This window comes from Oryctolagus cuniculus, chromosome 1 (assembly GCF_964237555.1).
Source record: "Oryctolagus cuniculus chromosome 1, mOryCun1.1, whole genome shotgun sequence".
Classification (NCBI taxonomy): Eukaryota; Metazoa; Chordata; class Mammalia; order Lagomorpha; family Leporidae; genus Oryctolagus; species Oryctolagus cuniculus.
Window position 1 is genome coordinate 167470991 of NC_091432.1, and position 23575 is coordinate 167494565.

Below are 23575 nucleotides of genomic sequence, written 5' to 3' on the forward strand. Positions count from 1 at the left end.
AACTGTGTCTTAAAGCTGATGGCCTTGAAGTCCTGCTATGGACAAAGGCTGTGACCATTCTGCAGCTTCTGAGACCGAAGGTGAAGTGTGTAGCTTTCCTAACTGGTGAAGACCAACTGCTTGTGCAGTGAGCCCTGAAGTGGAGACTGCTAGTATTCACTAAGATACCAGCTAGAGGATAACCATGGTTGGTATGTTCTTAGGCAGTTAAAAATGTATTTCTCAATTCTTCGAAATTCAGTTGTATAAACTCTTTTCCTAGAATGCCAAATACAGTGCAAGATCTGAAATCCTTAGTTGTAAATGTATGTTGTATAAGCTGTTTAGAATTTTAAACAAATTTAAGTGCTTGCTCTTTTCCTGCAGTTTCTGGGAGATGCTAGGAAATGGGCCCTTTGGTACAAGTATGAGAGGGGGCTCTACTCTTTTAGATTACAAGGGGCTAAGACACCTCAGACGATGGGGAAGGGTCCTGCGGTATACTTAGGACTTTAGTGCTGTATGTCCAATTAGTACTCTCTTTTTCCATAATTTATAATACTCTTAATAGCTGTTCTCATTGGCAATATTAGAAAAGTTTTAAACATTAACCGTAATAAAGATCAGATGATGAATTCTCCAGAAGGTGGTGCCTAATCCTGTTATGCAGATTGTTATAAACAAATCTGTTTTCACATGCTACAGGATCATCTGCTTTTTGCCAGCTGCATGACTAAAATGATGTCGGTTGGTACATAGCCCCACCCAGGTTAAATAAATACAATTAATTTTGGATAAAGAGTAACTTCTTCAGCCTGCAGCTTTCTCTTTCTATGTGGTTTCCTCATCTGTTTATGTCCACATCCATTCTCTTCATACAAGGATGAATACCAGGAGTGGTTGTGCCCTCCAACAGCCTTCAGTCTCATGGAGGTACATATGATCAGTATAGCTAAGGACTACAAGGCTAAATACCCCTGGGGCCTGATAGAGAGGTGCAAGCAAAAGGCTGAGTAGTGTGGTATCTTGGTCTGTTTCGCATTATTATAACAAAACACCTGAGACTGAGTAATTTATAAAGAACAGACATTTGTTTCATACTGATATGGAAATCCAAGACTATGGCACCAACAGGCCTTTCTTGTGCATCATAACATAAAGGAGGCACCCTGTTGTGAGACACAGAGAGAAGTTGGGCCAAACCGACCCACTCCAGTGACAATGACTTTAATCCGTTCATAAGGGTGGAGACATGACCAAATCACTTCTTAAAGGCTTCATCTTTTAGTACCTTTTTAGTGGCAGTTAAATTTCAACCTGAGTTTTGGAGGTGACTTTTTTTTTTTTTTTTTTTTTTTTTATAGGCAGAGTGGACAGTGAGAGAGAGAGACAACAGAGAGAAAGGTCTTCCTTTGCCGTTGGTTCACCCTCCAATGGCCGCCACGGCCAGCACGCTGCGGCCAGCGCACTGCGCTGATCCAAAGGCAGGAGCCAGGTGCTTCTCCTGGTCTCCCATGGGGTGCAGGGCCCAAGCACTTGGGCCATCCTCCACTGCACTCCCTGGCCACAGCAGAGAGCTGGCCTGGAAGAGGGGCAACCGGGACAGAATCCGGCGCCCCGACCGGGACTAGAACCCGGTGTGCCGGCGCCACAAGGCGGAGGATTAGCCTAGTGAGCCACGGCGCCAGCCTGCATAAGGTTTTGTAATAGAGCTGAAAAATTCTGATTGTTTCATGATGTTGTATCTATCATAACGTCAGTGCAACACAGTACTCACAAGTTTGTAGTGATGCTGGTGTAAGTAAATCATACTACTCTGCCAGTTGTATAAAAGTGTAGCATTGCATTGCAGTTATGTAGAGTACACAGCACTTGATAATGACAGACAACTGTGTCAGTTTATGTATTTAACTATTTAAAAAAAAAGATTTTTTTTTTTACTTATTTGAAAGGCCGATATACAGAAAGAGAAAGAGAGAGAGGGAGATCGTCTATCTGCTGGTTCACTCACCTATGGCTGCAACAGCAAGGGCGGGGCCAGGCTGAAGCCAAGAGCCAGGAGCTTCATCCTGGTTTCCCACATGGATGTAGGAGCCCAAGGACTTGGGCCATCTTCTGCTGTTTTCTGAGGCTCATTAGCAGGGAGCCGGATCAAAAGTGGAGCAGCCAGGACTTGAAGTGCCTCCCGTATAGGATGCTGGTGTTGCAAGTGGCAGCTTAACCCATTATACCAATGCCAGCTCTTTATGTATTTACTATCTATGTTTTTGTTAACTCCTTCCACTTACTAAAAAAAAGTTTACTGTAAAACAGCCATGGTCAGGTCCTTCAGGAGATGTCAGAAACCAGTGTTGTTATCTTAGGCGAGGACAGCCCCATGTGGGTCACTGTGTCTGAAGGCTGCCCAGTGGGTCAGGATGTGGATGGTAGTAGAAGATAGGGATATTCATGATGATCCCAATTGTGTGTAGGCCTAGGCTGTTTGTCTCTCTCTCTCTCTCTCTCTCTCTCTTTTTTTTTTTTTTTTTGACAAGTAGACAGTGAGAGAGAGAGAGAGAGAGAAAGATCTTCTTTTTCCCTTGTTTCACCCTCCAATGGCCGCTGTGGCCAGTGTGCTGCAGCCGGCGCACCGAGCTGATCCGAAGCCAGGAGCCAGGTACTTCTCCTGGTCTCCCATGGGGTGCAGGGCCCAAGCACTTGGGCCATCCTCCACTGCACTCCCGGGCCACAGCAGAGAGCTGGACTGGAAGAGGGGCAACCAGGATGGGACAGAATCTGGCGCCCCGACCAGGACTAGAACCCAGTGTGCCAGTGCCGCAGGCGGAGGATTAGCCTATTGAGCCGCGGTGCCTGCTTGTCTCTCGGTTTTTAACAAGAAGTCTAAAATTAAAAATAAAATATGTAAGCAGTAGACTGTGCCTTATAGCTTTGGTGTAGTACGATGTAGGTTTATGTAAGTATATTCCATGATGTCTGCACAGTGAAATGGTCTAATGCATTTCTTAGAATGGATCCCTTTTGTTAAGTGATACATGACTGTATTAAGTATTTTTTTTTTAAAGTTTATATATTTGAAAGGCAGAAATAGAGAAAGAGAGCTCTTCCATCTGCTGGTCACTCCCCAAATGTCTGCGACAGCTAGGGCTGGGCCATGCCATCTGGGAGTTCCAGGTTGGTGGCAGGGGCTCAAGTACTTGGGCCATCCGCTGTTATCTTTCCAGGTGCCTTATGGGAGAGCTGGATTGGAAGTAGAGTAGCTGGGACTTGAACAGACGACCGTGTGGGAATGCCAGTGTTGCAGGCGGCAGCCCAGCCTGCTAGACTACAACCCCAGCCCCAACTGTATTTTTAAGTGTGTTTAACTTTACTACTTAATTGGAATTAGTTAATCTTTAGTGGGTTTTCTTAGTTACTGCCCCTGTTCTGGCTGGTGCATTCCGAATATCTTCCTATACCTCACAGGTCATTTCTACCTCTGGTTGATTTACTGATATCAGAATATTTAGTTGGAAGCTGTTTTTTTTTTTTTTTTTTTTTTTTTTTTTTTTTTTGTTATCAAACCTTATTTGAATTGGTGGAAACTTGGAGATACCCAGACTTGAGGCCTTCATCTTAGAGACAAGGGCATTCAGGCAGTTGTGACTTTCTTGACTGAGGCCAGGCAGCTAAGTAGAGCTGAGGCACGACTAGGACTTTTCCTTACACTCCCTGCCTGTACTGGGTCTGCCCTCACTGTCTCCTGACAGGGTTGACTTCCACACTCTCTGGCCAAGAAGGGAATGTCTCTTGCCCCATGAGACAAATAAGGCAACATTTACTGGCTCGCTAGGTGGTTGTGTTTTGGATGTCATCTTGATGGCCTATGAGGAATCCCCAAATGAGAAAGAAGAGACCCCCAGCATCTCTGAAAAGAGAGATCATGGCAGTGCTTGGCAAAGTCTTCATAACTGTGGATGTTGTTGTCATCGCATTTTGGGGTTTGTAATGCTTGAGGCTATTATTCTTTTTTTTTTCCCCCACCCCGAGGCTATTATTCTTCACTACTTCACACTCCAAGGTAGAATAACCACCTACATTTGAATTCTTAGCTTAGCCATTGACTTAGAGTTCTACCAGCTCTAAGCCATAAGCAACCATATTGGAAAAGTTTTATAAAAAAGGCTGATAGTTCCTTTTATAGTGAGATCCAGTTTGTTGTAAGTTTCTCCATGCTTTTTGCATGATGCATGTGGTAAGCACAATGGCTGGCAGGTAGTTGAAGGTCTCCATGCTGTACGTGAGCACGGCCAGGCCCACAGAAGCTCAGTGGCTTACAAAGTCACAGCAGGGTTAGAGGCAGCCCACACTCTCAGTTGTAAGCCAGCATCCCTCTTCACCAGACTCCATCATATACAGGTTGCTAAGCCTCATCTGCTTTGGACTCTTCCTAACTGCCACAGGCTAATGAACATTTTTTTTTCCTCCGTGGAATAATTTCACAGGTTGATGTTCTTAAGGCAACGGCACTTCCCCTACTGAAACAGTTTGGGATTGATGGTGAATCATTTGAGCTTAAGGTAAGACTGTATGAATTGCAACTTGTTGGAAGAGCAGTGTAACTCTGTGTGTGTGTGTGTGACTACTTATCAGAACATCTATCTACAGGACTCATGAGCCACACACTTCAGACTTCGAACTAAAAGGGGCCCTTTATTTTATTTATTTTTTTAATATTTTTTATTTTTCCCAAAGAAACTTTATTTCAGGTGAAAGGGGCCCTTTAGTGATGACAGTAGTGACATTGATGTTTGTACTCACTTTGTAGTAGGGGCTATGGTATATATACTAGTATTAACTCCTTTATTTCTCCTACCAGCTCTGTCTGTATAGTTAATGAGAGCAGCAGGTATTCTGGCACTATAGCTTCTCTGGTCTAACCCAGGATGCCTTTGAGAATTTTTCAGTATGTCCATAACCTACAAGTAACTCAAGCATCTGTTCATTTACTGTCAAAAGGAATTATACTAGTCCATTGCAGGAACACTGAGTTATCTTAAGCCATTTAACATCTCTGCATTGTAGATTAATATTGCTAAGCAGGGGAAAAACCTTATTTTTCTTTAATAGTATAGAGTTTTGATGGGTGAATTACTGACATAGGAAGAAAGAAGAGGTTGCTGATGGTTAAGAAATGGGATCAGCTGATGAATGAGACCAGTTCCCCATTTTAGAGTACAGAAACAGGTCCTAGTGGTGAAGGAACCTGCCCAGGGTGATATAGATGGGTGGAGCCACTTAGCATTCCACTTTGTGTTTGACTCTGGTTTTAAGTCCACTGCTCTTTCTGACACACCATGGGCTGCCCTCTAGGAGCTAGCAGGGGGTGCTGCTGGTGTTGCAGGATTGGCAGGTTGAAGATGAAAGGACTGTCCGGCCCATTGGTATACACCTTCACGGACTGGGCATCCAGGTAATCCACTGCCTTGCTGTGCCCTCGGCTCACTTTTCTCACCTTCTGTGCAGATTGTGCGGCGGGGAATGCCTCCTGGAGGAGGTGGTGAGGTGCTTTTCTCCTGTCCCGTGAGGAAGGTCTTGAAGCCCATCCAGCTCACGGATCCGGGAAAAATCAAACGTATCAGAGGGATGGCGTATCCTTTGCTTTTGGTGAGGTTTATTAGTTTTTCTTGCCTGACTGTGATAAAAATTACAGAAAGCTTTACTTCTTTCCAGAGTTATTTGCATTTTAGACAACAGTCTTGGGAAAGACTTCATAGTGAAATGTAGTTATTGACTGAGAAGTGCTGCACTATTATCTGCCTCACCATGATTAGATTGGTTGATGCCCTAATTGTTTTTTTGGTAATGTACATAAGCACATGGCTTTCCTGTGTGAAATATCCTTCCAAGGGCTTTGGTTTGGGGGCCAGGAATTCACCACAATCCCTCCCTCAGAAGAGTTCATTTTCCAGTGGGAAAAAAAAAATATGCACACATACACTTCTTTAGTTTCTAAATTTTCATTTTATTTGAAAGGAAAGGCAGAGACACAGACGAGAGAAATTTTCCTTCTACTGGTCCACTCCCTAAATGCTTTTAACAGCTAGGTCTGGGCCAGGCCAAAGCTTGGAACCAGAAACTCAATTTGGATTTCCCATGTGGGTGGCAGGGACCCAAGCACTTGAGCCATCACCTGCCTTCCAGAGTGCACATTAGTAGGAAGCTAGATAGGAAGTGGGAAGGCCAGCACTGAAAGCAGGCATTGCGGGGCCGGTGCTGTGTTGCAGTGGGTTAAAGCCCTGGCCTGCAATGCTGGCATCCCATATAGTCATGTTCTATCCCGGCTACTTCTCTTCCAATCCAGCTCTCTGCTATAGCCTGGGATAGCAATACAAGATGGCCCAAGTCCTTGGGCCCCTGCACCCACATGGGAGACCTGGAAGAAGCTCTTGGCTTCTATCTTTGGGTTGGCGCAGCTCAGGCCTTTGCGGCCATCTGGGGAATGAATCAGCAGATGCAAGACCTCTCTCTGTCTCTACCTCTCTGTAACTCTGTCTTTCAAATACATAAAATAAATTTTTTTTGGCTGGCGCCACGGCTCAATAGGCTAATCCTCCGCCTGCAGCACCAGTACACCGGGTTCTAGTCCCTGTCGGGGTGCCGGATTCTGTCCCGGTTGCTCCTCTTCCAGTCCAGCTCTCTGCTGTGGCCCGGGAGTGCAGTGGAGGATGGCCCAAGTGCTTGGGCCCTGCACCCGCATGGGAGACCAGGAGAAACACCTGGCTCCTGGCTTTGGATCAGCGTGGTGTGCCGGCCGCAGCACGCCGGCCGTGGCGGCCATTGGAGGGTGAACACAATGTCTACTTCTTATTCAGTGCTTGCTCTGTATGTACACTGATAATTACTTGAGGTTTATGCCCCAAATGGCTGCAGTGGACGGGGCTGTGTCAAGTTGAAGGCAGGAGCCTGGACTCCATTGGATTCTCCCACAGGAGTGCAGGGGCCCAAGTACTGGGGCCATCTTCCTCTGCTTTTCCAGGCACATCAGCGGGAGTGGGATTGGAAATTGAGCAGCTGAGACTTGCCTGGATTTCAGGCAGTAGATTAATCCTCTTTGCCTCAATGCTGGCCCCTAGATACCTTACTTTTAAGCCTTAGATTCACTTTTTTTTTTTTTATTAAGATTTATTTATTTATTTATTTGAAAGGCAGAGTTACAAAGAAGCAGAAGCAGAGATGGAGCGAGGGAGAGAGTTATCTTCCATCTATTGGTTCACTCTCCAAATGGCCATAACGGTTGGAGTTGTGCTGATCCAAAGCCAAGAGCCAGGAGCTTTGTCCAGGTCTCCCACGTGGGTGCAGGGGCCTAAGGACCTGGGCCATCCTCTACTGCTTTCCTAGCCCATAGCAAAGAGCTGGATTGGAAGTGGAATAGCTGGGACTTGAACCGGTGCCCATATGGGATGTCAGCACTGCAGGTGGCGGCTTCACTCCCTATGCTACAGTGCCAGCTCCAGATTCACTCCCGATTTTGCTTACATCTTATTTTGCAGGTGGGGAAATAAGGCTTTTAAAAGGTTAAAGAATTTGCTAATAATTTCACACTGCTGATAATGACAGAACTGGGATTTGAACTCTGTCTGTATTACCGTGAAGTCTAGGCTTTTTTAAAAAATTTATTTATTTTATTTGAAAGGCAGAGATATAGAGAGGCAGAGGCAGAGAGAGAGGTTTCCCGTCCGCTGGTCCACTCCCCAAATGGCTGCAATAGCCGGAGCTCAGCTGATCTCAAGCCAGGAGCCAGGAGCTTCTTCTGGGTCTCCCACGCAGGTGCAGGGACCCAAGGACTTGGGCCATCTTCCACTGCTTTTCAGGCCATAGCAAAGAACTGGATTGGAAGTGGAGTAGCTGGGACTCGAACTGGCATCCAAATGGGATGCCAGCTTTGCAGGCAGCGGCTTTACCCACTATGCCAAAGCACCACCTCCAAAGTCTAGGCTTTTAACCTCTGTTTTTGCCTAAAGAAAGAAGAGGGCATTTAACCTTAGTTTTGGAGACTAGAGACTTGTTTAAGTAAAAGTAAAGGAGGATTACTTCTGATAGAAAGTGCCTACTGTTTACAGTGGTCCTGTGGAGTGACAGATGGTGTGGCCTGCCAGGTTTCATGTTGTCAGCAGCATTTGATGGTAGAACATGGGGCATAATGTGGCAGAGCCGCCAAGGGGCTGAAGCCTTTGTGGAGGTGGTTGTCTTATTCAGAGTTAGCGATTTTCATCTGGAGAGGGAATTTGTGCATTAGGAGGACAGTTCTGGTGCTATGCTTCTTTCTTATGGTAGGGGTTTTAGAAAGTACAGGTTTAAAAAATCATAACAGCAGCTTCTTAGAGGCAAAGGAACAAGGAATTGTTGTGCCCTATTGAGAGATAGTGAGGTGGGAGGTGGCGGTTGGAGGACAGGGAAGCACAAGAGTTAGAAAGGGTAAGATGCAGGGATCTCCTTGGTGTGTGGTGGAAAATGGAGACTCTGTGGGTGATGTTGGTGGCTCACTGAAGCCCCTGGGTAGAGAGGTTTGCCCTAACAGTAGCTACACAGATAGGTCCAGTTTTATACTTATGGGGTTTAAGGATCATTCATGTCTAGTAAGATAGGTCTAGTATGGAAATGAGAAAGTCAGGGCTGTAACTCAGGGTGAGGTGAGGACTGGTAATGCATGATTAGCATGTAGAATACAGAAAGGAGAGTGGAACCCTGAGGGAGGCCTTGCAAACCAGAATGCCCAGGGCAAGTCAGAGGTCAGGGAGGAGCAGAACGAGCATACTGCCTCCTAGGAACCCAGGCCAGCACCTTGAAGGCCAGAGGAGCCAGCATTAGGGAGGGGAGGAACTGAGGGGCTCAGAAGCAGGTGCCTCTGGTGCCTTGGGAAGAGCTCTTCCTGGAGAGCAGCGGTGTGGAACCCAAGTGGCCACTTTGGGATTATGGCATGGAGTGGAGGGCCATGGGGCAGGGGGCAGGGGGACACTTCCCAGAATCTTAATATGGAGAAGGAAACAGATGAGGGGATAACCTGATGAAAATAGAATGCAGATGGCCGGCGCCGTGGCTCACTAGGCTAATCCTCTACCTGCGGCACCGGCACCCCAGGTTCTAGTCCCCGTCAGGGCGCTGGATTCTGTCCTGGTTGCTCCTCTTCCAGTCCAGCCCTCTGCTGTGGCCCGGGAGTGCAGTGGAGGATGGCCCAAGTGCTTGGGCTCTGCATCTGTATGGGAGACCAGGAGGAAGCACCTGGCTCCTGGCTTCGGATTGGTGTAGCACACTGGCCATAGCAGCCATTTGGGGGGTGAACCAGTGGAAGGAAGACCTTTCTCTCTGTCTCACTCGCTCTCTCTCTCTCTCTCACTGTCTAACTCTGCCTGTCAAAAAAAAAAAAAAAAAAAAAAAAAAGAATGCAGAAGACTCCCCCCTCCCCTTTCTTTTAAAAGGGTAATAACAATTTGAGTGTTTGTAGTTTGGACAAGGAGGCTTAAGTAGGAGAAAGGGAAACTGAGGAAGCCAAGTAGTAAGGTGTTGAAAATCCTGGCTCCTAGAGCGACATGGATAGAGGCTGTGTCACTCACTGATGGTAGCACTTCGGCCCCAAGCTTTGACTGACTCCCTTGTCATGGGGCCTGTTACACCTACTGCACAGAGGTGCATGGAAGATTAGCAGAGGCAGGAGATGTGCAGTGGAGGCACTGGGCCCATGTATGAGTGATCATTTAGCAGCTGCTGTATTCATGCTGACAGAAGTAGGAATCTGGGTTCAGTGGCCTGACTCATTTGGAGAATGAACCAGTAGTTGGTTCTCTCTCTGTCTCTGTGCCTTTGAAACAATGAAAATAGATAAATAAAAAAGTTTTTAAAACCCCACAAAGTAAGAAGATGCCCAAATTTGCCTTTTCTTCTTGATCCATGTCAGTTACTTGGGGATTAATCTCATTCTTGTTCACAAGCACTTCGTATTCCAGTGTATAAGGGACCTCACATCCAACTCTGATGATGCCATTGAGTTGTTTTTTGTTTTATACTGTTGCTTGCATGTGAAATGGTACACACTTTCAGGACTGGTTCAGGTATTTTCCCTCTGGGGTGTGTTTGCTTACGACTGCTCTGAGCCCAGTCTCTCTGGCCTGGACCTGTGATTCCCAGCAGTGTGCTCTATGTGTTGACACTGTCTCACTGGATTTCATAGAGGCCATCATTCCTGGTGCCTCTGTAGTTTCTGTATTGGGAGTATTTGATGCTGCCGCTGGGAAGTGCTGAAGGTTCCTGGGTTTTACAGGGGGAGCATAAAAGTGACAAGAGCCACGATGCCCCGGGCACTTTGGGTGTAGCTTTGTTCCTGCCTGGCTTCCCCCTTAGTGTTCTTTGAACTTCTTCTCTGTGGAAGCTGAGCAGGAACGTGACTTGTGAGGTGCTGAGTCTTCTCTTTCCTTGTGGCAGAGGATGAGACCCTTGCATCACCCTGGATCCATCAGTGTCTGGTAGAGGTTCCCCCCTAACCCCGGGAAAATGGGTGCCCAACCCTTGCTCAGACTCCGGTCTGTAAACCTTTCCAGCCTCTGGGCTGCAAAGCTGCCCGATTAACAAACACCTCAAAGGAATGTGGGTTTGAATTATCGCTTTCCTTGCCAGCTTTTGGAGCCTGGGGAAAAAGAGCTGCCTTCAGAAAGGGCTATATTTGATTTTGTGTTTTTTTCCTTGTGAGGCTGGCTGACTGGTTGGACTGAACTTGGAGGCTGTATTTCCCGTCAGAGGTCTGCCATTGGGAGAACCAGTCCTGCTGTCTTGTGTGCATTTGTGGTTTTGACTGGATTGCCCCCAAAGTGCATCTTTGGCCACTTGCTTTCTACATGGTGATGACGATTGTCAGGGCCTCGGAAGGAGCTGCTGGGACATGGCAGTGGTTACCTTGGATACCACCCATGCTCGTTCTCCCCAGCCAGGTGTGGCGTGGGAAAAGGGAGCACTCTGTTTTTCAGTTTCGCGGTGCTGTACCAACACTCAGGATTTGGTACATAACAAAAAATAAAGATGCAGGGGTAGAGGCAGAAGAGGGTACTGAGTTGATATTTGTGGGATGATCTGGTTTCCTTTCCTTGACTGTAGGGAAGGCCCTTTGAAAGTGTCTCTTTCTTTCTTTCTCTTTTACGTACACTCACCACACCTCCTACCCCAATGCGTGCCTTGGCTTTCCAACCTTGAACACCAGGGAGGGCAAAAGCTGGAGTCCCATAAGAACTATAGTTATGAACTGGTCTCTCTTGGGTGTTGATCCTCTCTGTGGTGTTTATCAGTAGACTTTAGGAGGTTCAGAAAGCTCTGACGTTTTCTGCAGAGTTGTGTGCTCACATATGTTTCTTGGGAGAGGATCCGTAGCTTTCCTCAGATGCTCAGGTAATCTGTGTTTTAGGATTTGAATCTTGAAGTAATAATAGGACAAGCAATAGCTGATGCTTGCTGGGCTGCTGCCACACCCCAGGTAGATTTACATGCAGTATTTCATTTGAGGGAAGGGAAAGTATTATGGTTATCCTCCTTTTCTGGTGAATTTGAAGCACAGAGAAATTAGCACACTTAACCCAGACTGTTGTCATACGGGACTTGGACTCCAGAAGTTGGCTCTTAACCATTCTTCAGCAGGGCTTCCCTGCCCAGCCAGATAGCTCCAGGTAACTCTGGCTGTCACTGGCCTTGATGCGCCTTTGCCTTCTTCATTTCACTGGTCGAATTTTAGAATTGTCTTCCCTTGGCCCTGAATTAATCCATTACCCTCATGCTTTTCTTGTCTTTGGAGCTGTAGGAGGAAGAAGATGTATTTTAGAGTGAATGTGTGTCTTGGTTCTGTGTCATGGTTCTCCTTCTGTATGCCCTGGAGCTGGGTATTAAGGCCCTTGCCACAGGGTTGCTGTGAGCATAGGTAAGGTCATAATATATGTGAGGGGATCTGGGGAGCTGCAAATGCTGTGGGATTTCATGTTAGGCAAGTGACATGTCCCTTGCCCTCCTGGAGAGAGTGGGCAGCCTCAGGCCTCAGAAGGACAGCGCCCTCTCAGTCCAAAGGGTAGGAGACCCAGGGCTGTTTGTCTGAGCTGCTTGTGGTCAAAAGTATGTTCTGCACAGGCGAGGTGGTGATGTCACTGGGCTCTGTGTGTGTATTGAAAAATCCCTCTTTGCTCTTTCCTCACTCCAGGTTTGTCCTTTGAGTCAAGTCAAATATTTATTGAGCATTTCTGAGTACAAATGTAGTGTATTAGAGAGTTGTGAGGGATACGGAAGGGAAGCCTCTGTCCTTGTGGAGCGTGCGGGCTCACTGAGAAGCGAGAACCCAATGTGTGTACGTGAAGAGGATACATGGTGGCCACAGCTGGGTGCTGGCTCCAGGCTGCAGGAGAGTCAGGGACCTGTGGGCTGGAAGAACGAGGAAAGGCGGTTCGGGGTGAAGGATTTGAATAGTTTGGGAGCATGGAGGGCGTGATGGTGCCAGGCCGAGGGTGAGCTCACTGAGCAGCAGAGGTGACTTGGGTTGTGTGAGGGAGATGGATCTTTTAGTGGAGTGTCTGGGACAGGGCGCAGGGGGATACCAGGTGCCATGTCAGTTCCTTGCAGTCTCTGCTCATTTTGTTTCTGCTTTGTTCTCACATATGCAGCCAGCTCTTCATTGTCCTTTGCATGTGGAAAGTGCTCAGTATGTATTTCCTTTTTCTTTGACCTATAGGATTGGGGAGAGCCCATCTCTGTTGTCAAGTCTAATTTTTGATAATAGTCTCCACTTTCTCAAGCACTGGCCTTTTCACTGGAGTTACTAATATATTTCTCCTTTCTTTTCTGGGTTCTCTGATGAAGAAGTGCTGATTGTCAGTATTTTGACCATAAGGTAGAAGATGTGAGGGGTCTGCATCATCCACAGATGGAGTGGTTCTTAAATAACAGAGTAGGCTCTTTAGGATAGAAACACCTGTTTGAGTCTTTATAAATAGCAGTCACCAAACTTTTTCTGCTTCCCTTCTCAACATGCCGGGAGGTGGGATTGCTCTTGGCCCAGGTCAACACCTGTGTAATGTCTGTTTTGGCTTATTATTTACGGCAATGGGAATGACAAGGGAATGGAAAGTTCTTCTGGTATTGTACCCCAAAGGGAGCCTGACTTGTTTGGATTTTTTTTCAACCTTTAATAATAATAATACTAAGGAAATAAATTGAGTTATGGTACTGTGAAGTTAAGTAATTAATTATAGTTGGAAAGCAGAACGGAGTTAGAAAGTCCCAGTTTGTTGGTATAATTCCACACACAGTTGTCAGTTCCCTGTCCCCGAGCCCCAGCAAGATGATGTCCTTAACTCCAGATTGCAGGTACTCTGTACGCGTCTCACCGCAGATGGCAAATCGGATCGTGGATTCTGCAAGGAGCATCCTCAACAAGTTCATACCTGATATCTATATTTACACGGACCACATGAAAGGAGTCAACTCTGGGAAGTAAGTGTCTGCATTTTGAAGTCTACTTGTGCAGCTGCCTAGCAAATTTGTCGTCTTCCTTTTCTGGTTGAAGTTTAAACTGCCGGCTCGGGTCAGGCGGCTGGAGGAAGAGCGATTTTAGAATTAGTCTGTCTCCTTCCAGTTATTGCCATTGTTACCACCAGGCATTTTTTGAGTGCCTGTCACATGGAAAGCATCCCAGTGGCAAGCACTGAGATCCTAAGGTCCATTCCCTAACCTTGGACACTTAATACTCATCTATTAATAAACAGTGCTTCAGGCTTTAAATCCCATCTTCAATGTGTCCAACAAAAAGTTAAAGTGAACAGGTTGTTCCCCCAAGTAAATGACAGTAGGGGGAAAATCCTTTGTTATTAAGTGCAGGTCAGCTTATCTCTCCATCACTGGGAACAGTATACCTAGCTCCACTGGAAGCTGTTATTGCAGATTTCAGTTTGGTTCAGTGAAAGCCTTTGCTAATGAAAAACAAAGAAAAAAACCCCACTAAAAATTAACATGAAAGTTAAAAAATAGAACATTAAAAGAAAAATTTTCAAAAGATTTATTTATTTATTTATGAGGCAGAGTTACAGAGAGAGAGAGAGAGATCTTCCATCTGCTGGTTTACTTCTCCAAATGGCTGGAGCTGGGCTGATCCGAAGCCAGGGGCTAGGAACTTCTTTCGGGTCTTCCACATTACTGCAGGGTCCCAAGGACTTGGGCCATCTTCTGTTGCTTTCTCAGGCCATTAGCAGAGAGCTGGATTGAAAGTGGAGCAGCCAGGGCTTGAACCGGTGCACATATGAGATGCTGACAGTGCAGGCGGCGGCTTTACCAGCTATGCCACAGCACCAGCTCCCCCCCGCCCCCCCCAAAAAAGAAATTTTAAATAATGAGAATTAAAGCAATAAAAGAAAAAAATAGTGATCTATATAATGAAAATGGCTGTACAGGCTTTGCTTGTATGTTTAGAATTGGGGAAGCAATTAAAACCACTTTAATTATGAAAAGGTTAAGCATGCAGGAAATCTGTAAAAATGGTCTGATGAACATCTACATGTATTTCCACTGTAGTTAATTAAGACTGTTTTGCCACACTGCTTTATTTGTGTGTTTTGTCTCTTGTTAAACTGTTTCACTGTGATCGATGCCATCATTATACTTTGAAATTTTCTGGTTGTGTCTCCTAAAAATAAGGATATCAGAGTCAGGGGTTAACTCTTGAGGTAAGAAGCAAGCTTTTTCCTGAGTGAAATCACAGATGTTCCATTTTCACAGGTATTCCACTTGAAGTATTTTTTTAAGATTTATTTATTTATTTGAAAGGCAGAGTGACAGGCAGCGAGAAAGAGAAACAGAGAAAAAGGAAGCTCTTTCCTCCACTGGTTCACTATCCAAATTGCCACAGCAATCAGATCTGTGTCAGGCCAAAGCCAGGAGCCAGGAACTCCATCCTGGTCTCCCATGGGCCACCTTCCTCTGCCTTCCCAGGCACATTAGCAGGAAGCTGGCTGGGGAGCAGAGCAGCTGGGACTCAAACCAGCACTCTAGTATGGGGTGCCAGGGTTGCAAATAGTGACTTAACCTGTTGAACTACAACATAGGCCTTTGGGGTGTTTTTTTAAATTTCATCTAAAAAAAAAAAGTAGGGGGAAGGGTGTGGGAGTGGATGAGGATCTTTGACCTCCATGAGGCCCAGTGGAAAGATGCAGGTGATTTCAGAGATTCAGTGGTAGCTCATAGTCCAAAGCAACAAAGTGCTAGTGTCAGAGGTTAGAATTGGGAAAGCATTTGTGTGCAAAGCTGGCCCTTTCTTCTGGCAGTTGGAAAAGTCAATGTTTGATACCACATCAAGCATCAACAATATTTTCTTTTTTAATTTATTTAACAGGTAGAGTTATAGACAGAGAGAGAGACAGAGAGAAAGGTCTTCCTTCCGTTGGTTCATTCCCCAAATGGCCACTACAGCTGGTGCTGCGTCGATCCAAAGCCAGGAGCCAGGTGCCTCCTCCTGGTCTCTCATGTGGGTGCAGGGTCCCAAACACTTGGGCCATCCTCCACTGCCCTCCCGGGCCACAGCAGAGAGCTGTACTGGAAGAGGAGCAGCCGGGACTAGAACCTGGCGCCCAAATGGGATGCTGGCACCACAAGCGGAGGGTTAACTAAGTGAGCCACGGCACCAGTCCCGGATTATATTGTTGAGAAGGTTGCCACATCTGGTGGCATTTTCTTAAGAGACGTTGAACCAAATAGATTTGAGTTTTATGGAGAGGTGCTTGTGTTTATTGTTTATGGTCTGATTTTCTTTGGTAGGCAAACTGGTTGACTGCATGGTTATCATGGATACTTTCCCCTAGATGTATGTTGGATGCATGAGCGAAAGTGCATCAGTGGTCCTGGTCAAGAAAGGTGTTGGGTTCTGGCTGTTGGGTGGTAGAAATACAATGGGGGAGAACATGGTACTTGCTCACTGGTTATATTGATCGAATTCTGAATTTTGAGCTGGTTTTTTTTTTTTTGGGGGGGGGTACAACAATGTAAAGGTGTTTCTTTTTTTAAAAATTTTTTTTATTTGAAAGAGTTATACAGAGGCAGAGGCAGAGAGAGAGAGGTCTTCCATCAGCTGGTTCACTCCCCAAATAGCCAGAACTGGGCTGATCTGAAGCCAGGAGCCATGTGGGTACAGGGGCCCAAGGACTTGGGCCATCTTCCACTGCTTCCCCAGGCCATAGCAGAGAGCTGTATCATAAGTGGAGCAGCTGGGACTTGAACCAGCGCCCATATGGGATGCTGGCACTGCAGCTGTACCTGACCATGCTCACTATGCCACAGTGCCAGCCCCTAATGGTGTTTCTAATCTAGGCCCTTTTTGGTTTGTGTGGTATCTTTCATTGCAGGAAAAAGCCTGATGTTTCTCAAGAAAAGTTTTAATCTGATAGTCTGTAAGGCCCTTGTACCTCCTGTGTAGGTTGTGACTAAGGGTTGAGTTAAGTGCTGGGGTGGAGAACTTGCATAGCCTTTGGAGTCTGGAAGGCCTGTGTTTGCAGCTCATCTCTGTCACTTCCTAGCTATGTGGCCTCAGTGCAGGTTGCTTAATTCCTTCGTTTCCTCATTTGTAAAAAAATAAAATAAGTATCTACCCTGCAGTGTTGTAGTATCACAAATATGGTTTGCAGAGCCCCTAGCCCAGTAACTGGCAGAAAGTAGATGCCCAACATCTGGTAGCTCTAGTTCATGTTGTCATACACTGTTGATTATTGCCAGTTCTCATAGGAAGAGCGTTTACATTTAGGAGGGAAGGGGAAAAAGAAGGGTGGAGAGAGCTAATAGGAAAGCAATGGGCCCTTGTGTCTCTCTTGGGTTCTGCTTTGTGTGCCCTCACCAAGTCGTCTCTTTCTCCTGTGTCAGTGAGTAGGAGCTCCAGTAAGCTTAATGTAACCGGAAGGAAGCTTTAGGACACAGTGCCATCCAGAAGATGTTTGTCTTCTCTGTTTGCCGGTGAGTATGAGCTCCATGCCATTCGCCCTACTCAGTGTCTGTCCCTTGAATCCCCAGGTCACCAGGATTTGGGTTGTCACTCGTTGCTGAGACCACCAGTGGCACCTTCCTCAGTGCTGAGCTGGCCTCCAACCCCCAGGGCCAGGGGGCAGCGGTGCTTCCAGAGGACCTTGGTAGGAACTGTGCCAAGCTACTACTAGAAGAAATCTACAGGGTATGTCGTCAGCCTGTGGGCTGCAGGGAGAGCAGCAGTTGTGAAGCAGTTTATGTTCTCTTGTTTTTGTTCTTTGGCAACTTTCCTTCTCTTCCAGGAGCTTAAGCCAAGGAGTTAACCACTTCCACAGATTAAATGGTTTAGTGTTAATTAGTTTAATGGATTAGTTGAAATAGAGCATGAACAGAGATCCAGCACCATTGGTTGGTTGGGACCCAGGGCACACTTTTTTTTTTTTTGGTGAGAGGCACAGGGGAGAGGGCAGGGAGAGAGATGGACTGGCAGACTGACAGAGCTTTCATCTACTGGCTTACTCCAAATGCCTACTGCAGCTGGATCTCCAGAGCCAGGAGCTAAGAACTCAGTTAAGATTTCCCAAATAGGTAGCAGGAACCCAAGAACTTGAGCCACTCCTTCAAGCTTCTGCATTATGAGGAATTTGGAATTGGGAACCAAAGCTGAGAACTGAACCCTGGCATTCCAATGTGGGACATGGTTGGTTTAACCAGTATATTAACCACTAGGCCAAATGCCTACCTCAGGCAGGCAGATTTTAACCGTGGATAGAGGAACCACCCAGAAGGGTTGTAAAGGATAGAGAAGGTAAAAAACAACGAAGCAGGTAAGGTAAGGTAGTGACTGGCATGCTGCCCTGGCCAAACAGGGTACCACCAGCTCCCTTGGTTGTTGCTGTGTGAGAGTGGGGGCTCATTGTTCTCAGATTTGTCAGAAGAAGTTGGAAATCTGGATTTCCATGTGACAGTTGATTCAAACATGAAATAATGTCAACAGACTGGATTTTGCCGTGTATTCTAGATCATGGAAAAATGTTCAGGGAAGGCAGGCCTGTGCCAGGCGGGGGCTTTGGAAAACATGGGAACACATGCCAGAGAAAGGATGACCCAGTGTAGAAGACAGACCTCAGCCAGTTGTCATTTGTACACCTCTGCTAATGGGACGCCACAGTTCCAACCGCCCCAGTCTGGTTGGCCAGTCTTTCTCTGTGGATCTGTGTGTGCAACATGCACAGATGCATGGACATGCTTCCACCCTTTCCCCCCAAGTGGTTGAAGTGACCTAAAGAAAGAAATTGGGAGGAAAGGGAGATGACGGCAGAAGGAATAAGATGTCGTTGCCTGGAAAAGCCTTCTCTAGGATCCCATATACTAGGCAGGGGAGTGTCTGAAATGTGATTCTGAGATGTTTGTTGGTCTGCCCTCTGTTTTGCCGTGGACACACATCAGGGTGGTGAAACCTTTTCCTTCACACGCAGAGTTCAAGCCAGGCTCTGAGGGAGGGAATTTTCTCTGCTGTGTGTTGTCAGGCCACATGTTGTAGAATTGAATGCTAGCCAGAACTGTATTCTGGGCGACTTGCTATTGGAGGATGTATAGTGTTTGTCAGTTCTCTCTTCTGCACTGAAGGAGCTAAGAGACTTCTCTCTTTGTATTTATCTGTATATCTCTTCTCAGTTCTTAGTCATCTCTGTGGTCTCCAAGAAAGCTTTGTCCTGTCTAAAGTAGCAAAAATCACATCTGAGCCCAGTGAAGGGAAATCAGTAAAGGAGGGGCAGGGGTGATTTTTTTTTTCTTTTAATTCTTCCTTTTGCCACTAGTCCAGCTTATTACTCACATGGCAGGTGAAGCCGGGGCCATGGATATTGCTCCCCAGACAGATCTCACAACAGAAGGCTGCTTATGATTGTAGTCTGCTCCCTGGTCCAAGTCAGCACTCTGGAAAATGTCTCATCAGGAGGAACAAATGAGAATAAGCTGTTTCAGAGTTCATTAAAATGTCTTGACCCAAATGGTTCTATTTAATAGCCATCTAATTAAAAATCAAAGATAAATGACCCACAGTTGTGTCTTCCAGGGAGTGACTCTGTCCCTGCTGCCCAACTTCTAGCTGGGAAGTCGTAGAGGAAGGCCTTCAGCTGAAATCCAAAAGGGGGAGATTTCCTTTCATGAGTCTTGTGCAGTCCAGGTCTGGCCTCTGATTTTTTGGTGCTAAGTCAGTTCTAATTATGGTGCTAAAGTTAGTGGATATTGGAAAGAGGAGTAACTACAGGTGTGGGGGCAAATCATCAAGGAGTTGCCCTGCCAGTTACTTTGTTCACAAAGGTGGGCCATCAAGGGCTGACGCTGCGGCTCACTAGGCTAATCCTCTGCCTTGCGGCGCCGGCACACCGGGTTCTAGTCCCGGTCGGGGCTCCGGATTCTGTCCCTGTTGCCCCTCTTCCAGGCCAGCTCTCTGCTGTGGCCAGGGAGTGCAGTGGAGGATGGCCCAAGTCCTTGGGCCCTGCACCCCATGGGAGACCAGGATAAGTACCTGGCTCCTGTCATCAGATCAGTGTTGTGCACTGTTCGCAGCGCGCCAGCTGCGGTGGCCATTGGAGGGTGAACCAACGGCAAAGGAAGACCTTTCTCTCTGTCTCTCTCTCTCACTGTCCACTCTGCCTGTCCAAAAAAAAAAAAAAAAAAGTGGGTTATCTACACATTTAAGCAGGGAGAAAAAGGTGGCTGTGATCGGTGTGTATCCGATCCCCTTGCTGGCTTGTGCTGGTTTCCTTTTTCTGTGGTGGCTGGCAGGCCCTCTGTCTGACGACAGGGACACTTCTGTCCCTTCCTAGCAGACCTTGGGAGAATTGGAAGCATCACATTACAGAGGGGCCCAGTGGGAGCCCAAGGGCACAGCTGGTGTGTGGGTTTCTGTCCCTATTAATAGCAGAGTATAAGCTTCAGGGTGAAAACACAGCCCACCAGTCCATTAGAGGAAAAACATGTAGGCTTTTTTTTTTTTCCCCTCTTTCCTCTAATTGAGATCTACTTTAAACCATTTCATGGTGTCTGGACCGCATTTGTTTGTTTTGTTTTAGTCATTAAGAAAACTTCCTTTATGTATCTATGATGTTTAATTATTAAAAGGATGGAAATACTTTTTTTTTGAATAATTTTCTACAGATTTGGGATGTGACATGATTTGAATGAGTCATAGAAGTCCATCCCTTTTGAAGGTGCTCTGGTAATCTTACTCAAGTTTTAAGTTTCTCATCTAATCCCCCAAGTTGGCATCTGTGCCCTCTAGCTTCTGTCCCAGGCTTTCTGGAATGCCCTTTCCATTGGTCCATCCACTCCTTTGCACTGCCCTGCCTTCCACTTGGATTGTGATGATGTACTGGTACCCACACCCCTGCCCCCCAAACTGCAGACCAGGAGACATTTTCAAGTCCTCTCTGACATCCTTTTCACTCATAGTCTCCCCTTTAACACCTGTCTGATTTCCTACCTCCTGTACACAGAGACCTTCACTGGCTTCTTAGTTTCCGGAGATAAATATAGAACTCTTGACCTAGTTACATAAGCTCTACATTTGTCTAGCCGCCCCACTCCCTCCCTCCCTGTGGCTGTCAGGCCTCTTTGAGAATGGCCTCCTAGCGATCCTTAGTGGACCCTGGGGCATGCTTTCCTCATCTTCCTTCTCTTCCTTCCTCTCTCTCCAGGGCCAGCTCAAGTCCTACCCCTCAAAGTCTTCCTCTAGTGTCAGCTGAGCAGTTGCCCTCCCACCTTGGTAGTCTGGTAGCCCCCATGACTCCCTCCGTGTATCCTGTACACGAACCCTAATGTAATATTGCAGTAAAATATTAATCCTATACCTAATAAAAAAATCAGTTGAAACTGAACTAATGACGTAAGGATAGAAACAGAGACCAGACAGAGTGGTTTGATTCCAGGCAGTCATATGGAAAGGGAGCGAGACATGTGGCACAGGCCCTTCATATTTCCTGTGGGTCAGGTTTTCCTTTTTGGGTAGAAAAAATACTCTTATCTTAAAATATGGTAATGAGATAACCGTTTTCCCCTTTTGTTAAGTAGTTAAGAAGAGCTAACAGGAGGATAACCTCTTGATTTTGGCTAAGGATATCCTAAATAAGTAGTGCCAACACCTGAGAATGATGTATTCCCTACCTCAGATCCATTATAGAGGACAGCGGTGGGTATGCCCACATAAACAACACTGACTTCTGGTCAAAAAGTCCAGACTTGGACAGTACTGTGCTAGGGTCAGAACGTGGGTTTCTTTTCTTTTTTCTTTTCTTTTCTTTTTTTCTTTTCTTTTTTTTTTTTTTTTTGACAGGCAGAGTGGAGAGAGAGACAGAGAGAAAGGTCTTCCTTTTGCCATTGGTTCACCCTCCAATGGCCGCCACGGCCGGTGCGCTGCGGCCTGCGCACCGCACTGATCCGAAGGCAGGAGCCAGGTGCTTCTCCTGGTCTCCCATGGGGTGCAGGGCCCAAGGACTTGGGCCATCCTCCACTGCACTCCCGGGCCACAGCAGAGAGGGGCCTGGAAGAGGGGCAACCAGGATGGAATCCGGCGCCCCGACCGGGACTAGAACCCGGTGTGCCGGCGCCGCTAGGTGGAGGATTAGCCTATTGAGCCGCGGCCATATTGCAGAATATGTAGGAATTCAAGGTTCTCTTGATTTTATTATGTACCATGTAAGTTTGAATCACTATAAATAAAATTGTCCCAGGATCGTACACATCAGTAATGCATGCATCTAGAAGAAGCAAAGAGCCGAAACAGTTGAGAAAATCAAGAATGAAAGGAGAAAGGCCACCAAAGCAGTTGTACATCAGGAGAAAGTTTTGGAAGATAATTCTGTTGTGCTTATTGAGGAAAAGGAAGGAAAGTAGTGGGGGCTGGGGCGAAGGAATAATGTGTAAGTAATAAGAATGGAGGGATCTGATCCTGCTAACTCGGGTTGAAGGCACTTGTGCAGAGAATAGGTGGCGGGGGAGTTCCCGTGGCAGGGCAAGCGGTTTGTGAGTGGTCGGTAGTAAGACCCTTTAAAGGGAGGGCCTTTTTACTGTTCAGTAAATATGAGTGCCATCCACTGGGCCTTTGAGATAAAATAGTGTCTCCCAGAGTGTTGCTTACACTCAATAGAATGATATTATGCTCCTGCTATGATCACACTGATCATACTGATCATCTGTCAGTTTAACCCACTAAAGTTAGCTGATGCAAGGCTTAATCTTACTTGTCTTCTGTTGTATCTGTTTGGATTTTACTCTGAGTTCTGGGTTTGTGTTTCTGATTTTATTTCCCCTTTTCTCTCTTGTTGCTTCCCCTGCCCCTTGTGGTTTGTGCAGTGTTTAATCATTAAAGTTAGTTTGTGCTTACAGGGTGGATGTGTGGATTCAACCAATCAAAGCCTGGCCCTGCTGCTCATGACCCTTGGACAACAGGATGTTTCCAAAGTCCTGTTAGGACCACTCTCTCCCTACACGTGAGTGATTTTCTTTCACCCTTGTTATTCTGTCTAGTTTAATTTTCTGATTGCAAAAAGTGACAGTGTGTTGTGCATAGTTTTGTTACGTGACTGCTTGCAGTTGTCACTCTTAACCTGGTATTTCTTTTATGAAGGAGTTTTACCTTCCTTTCCTTCCTCATTCCCACCTGTCATTCCCATGTAATTAACATTACCTCATATCTCTGGAGTGATACTTTTCTTGTCTGTGCTTTAGATGTTATTTCCTTTATGAAGGTAAACTCCTGGCTCTGCACAGCTAGGATTTTATTTTATTTATTTATTTATTTTTAAAATTCCCCTTCTCTCTGTCAGTCTTCGCTTGCTGTGGCAAAACGGGCTTTTTGTCCACGATGATAAGATATGAGCTGGCTAGAAAAGATAAAGTGAGGCAAAGTTGATAGTCATGCTCCTGGGCTAGTAGTGAAATTGTGGGGGTGAGGCTGGGCTGTGGCTGTTAACAGAAGCTGGCTGCTCAGGTGTAAGAGCAAGCGGTCTGTAGAAAGCAACTCCTCAGAGGACCTGACGTAGGAACTAACTGCACAGTGAAAGAAGCTTCCCCAGGGCTCACGTAGGCTGCTGAGAGCAACCTTTTTGAATACTGACATGTGTTAAGTGTGCACATATGTGCTTGTGTACTTCCGGATGGTTCCGTGATCATCTGTGGGTGGTGAGCTGGGTGGGAGGAAGTACTCAGCTAGATATGAGACTGAACTGTCCTTTTTCGGTTATCATGGTACCGATGCTGTATATCTGAAAGGTACAGTACTGTGATAACTGAAGAATGGTGGTGCCATCACATTGAGAAAGGGACAAGGCGTGTGGTGCAGCAGTGTAGCTATGAGCCATGGCCTTGGCATGAAAACCAGAAGCTGGGAAGCAATTCTTTGGGAGGTGCCCCCCTCACCCCATCCCCGCCCCAGATAGACTTGTGTACAGTGTTCACAGGCCAGGGAACCTAAAATTAGGTAATCCTAAATGGCACGCTGACGTCAGCAGGTAACACTGCTGAAGCATTTGGAGAGGTGCTAAGCGCTGGGAGTATACTTCCCATTTGGTAGTGAAGCATTTGGAGAGGAGGT

At 46.4% G+C, this 23575-nt stretch overlaps 1 protein-coding gene, 1 long non-coding RNA gene and 1 other non-coding gene across 4 annotated transcripts in view; all 3 read left to right on the top strand.

Annotated features, from left to right (window-relative positions):
- Positions 1-23575, top strand: part of RCL1 (RNA terminal phosphate cyclase like 1) — an 89072-nt gene that overhangs the window by 46273 nt on the left and 19224 nt on the right. For both annotated transcript variants that reach the window (XM_051846120.2, XM_002708109.5), the window contains exons 4-8: positions 4461-4535; positions 5482-5606; positions 13345-13470; positions 17026-17182; positions 22369-22472. In XM_051846120.2, coding sequence (XP_051702080.1) covers positions 4461-4535; positions 5482-5606; positions 13345-13470; positions 17026-17182; positions 22369-22472 — 587 coding nt within the window. The remainder of the gene's footprint in view (positions 1-4460; positions 4536-5481; positions 5607-13344; positions 13471-17025; positions 17183-22368; positions 22473-23575) is intronic.
- On the top strand, positions 12250-12772 carry LOC138844281 (uncharacterized). The gene is made up of 2 exons (XR_011379848.1): positions 12250-12328; positions 12710-12772. It is a non-coding gene; the product is annotated as an uncharacterized lncRNA (long non-coding RNA).
- Positions 23218-23276, top strand: MIR101-2 (microRNA mir-101-2). The gene has a single exon (NR_162503.1). It is a non-coding gene; the product is annotated as a microRNA mir-101-2 (primary transcript).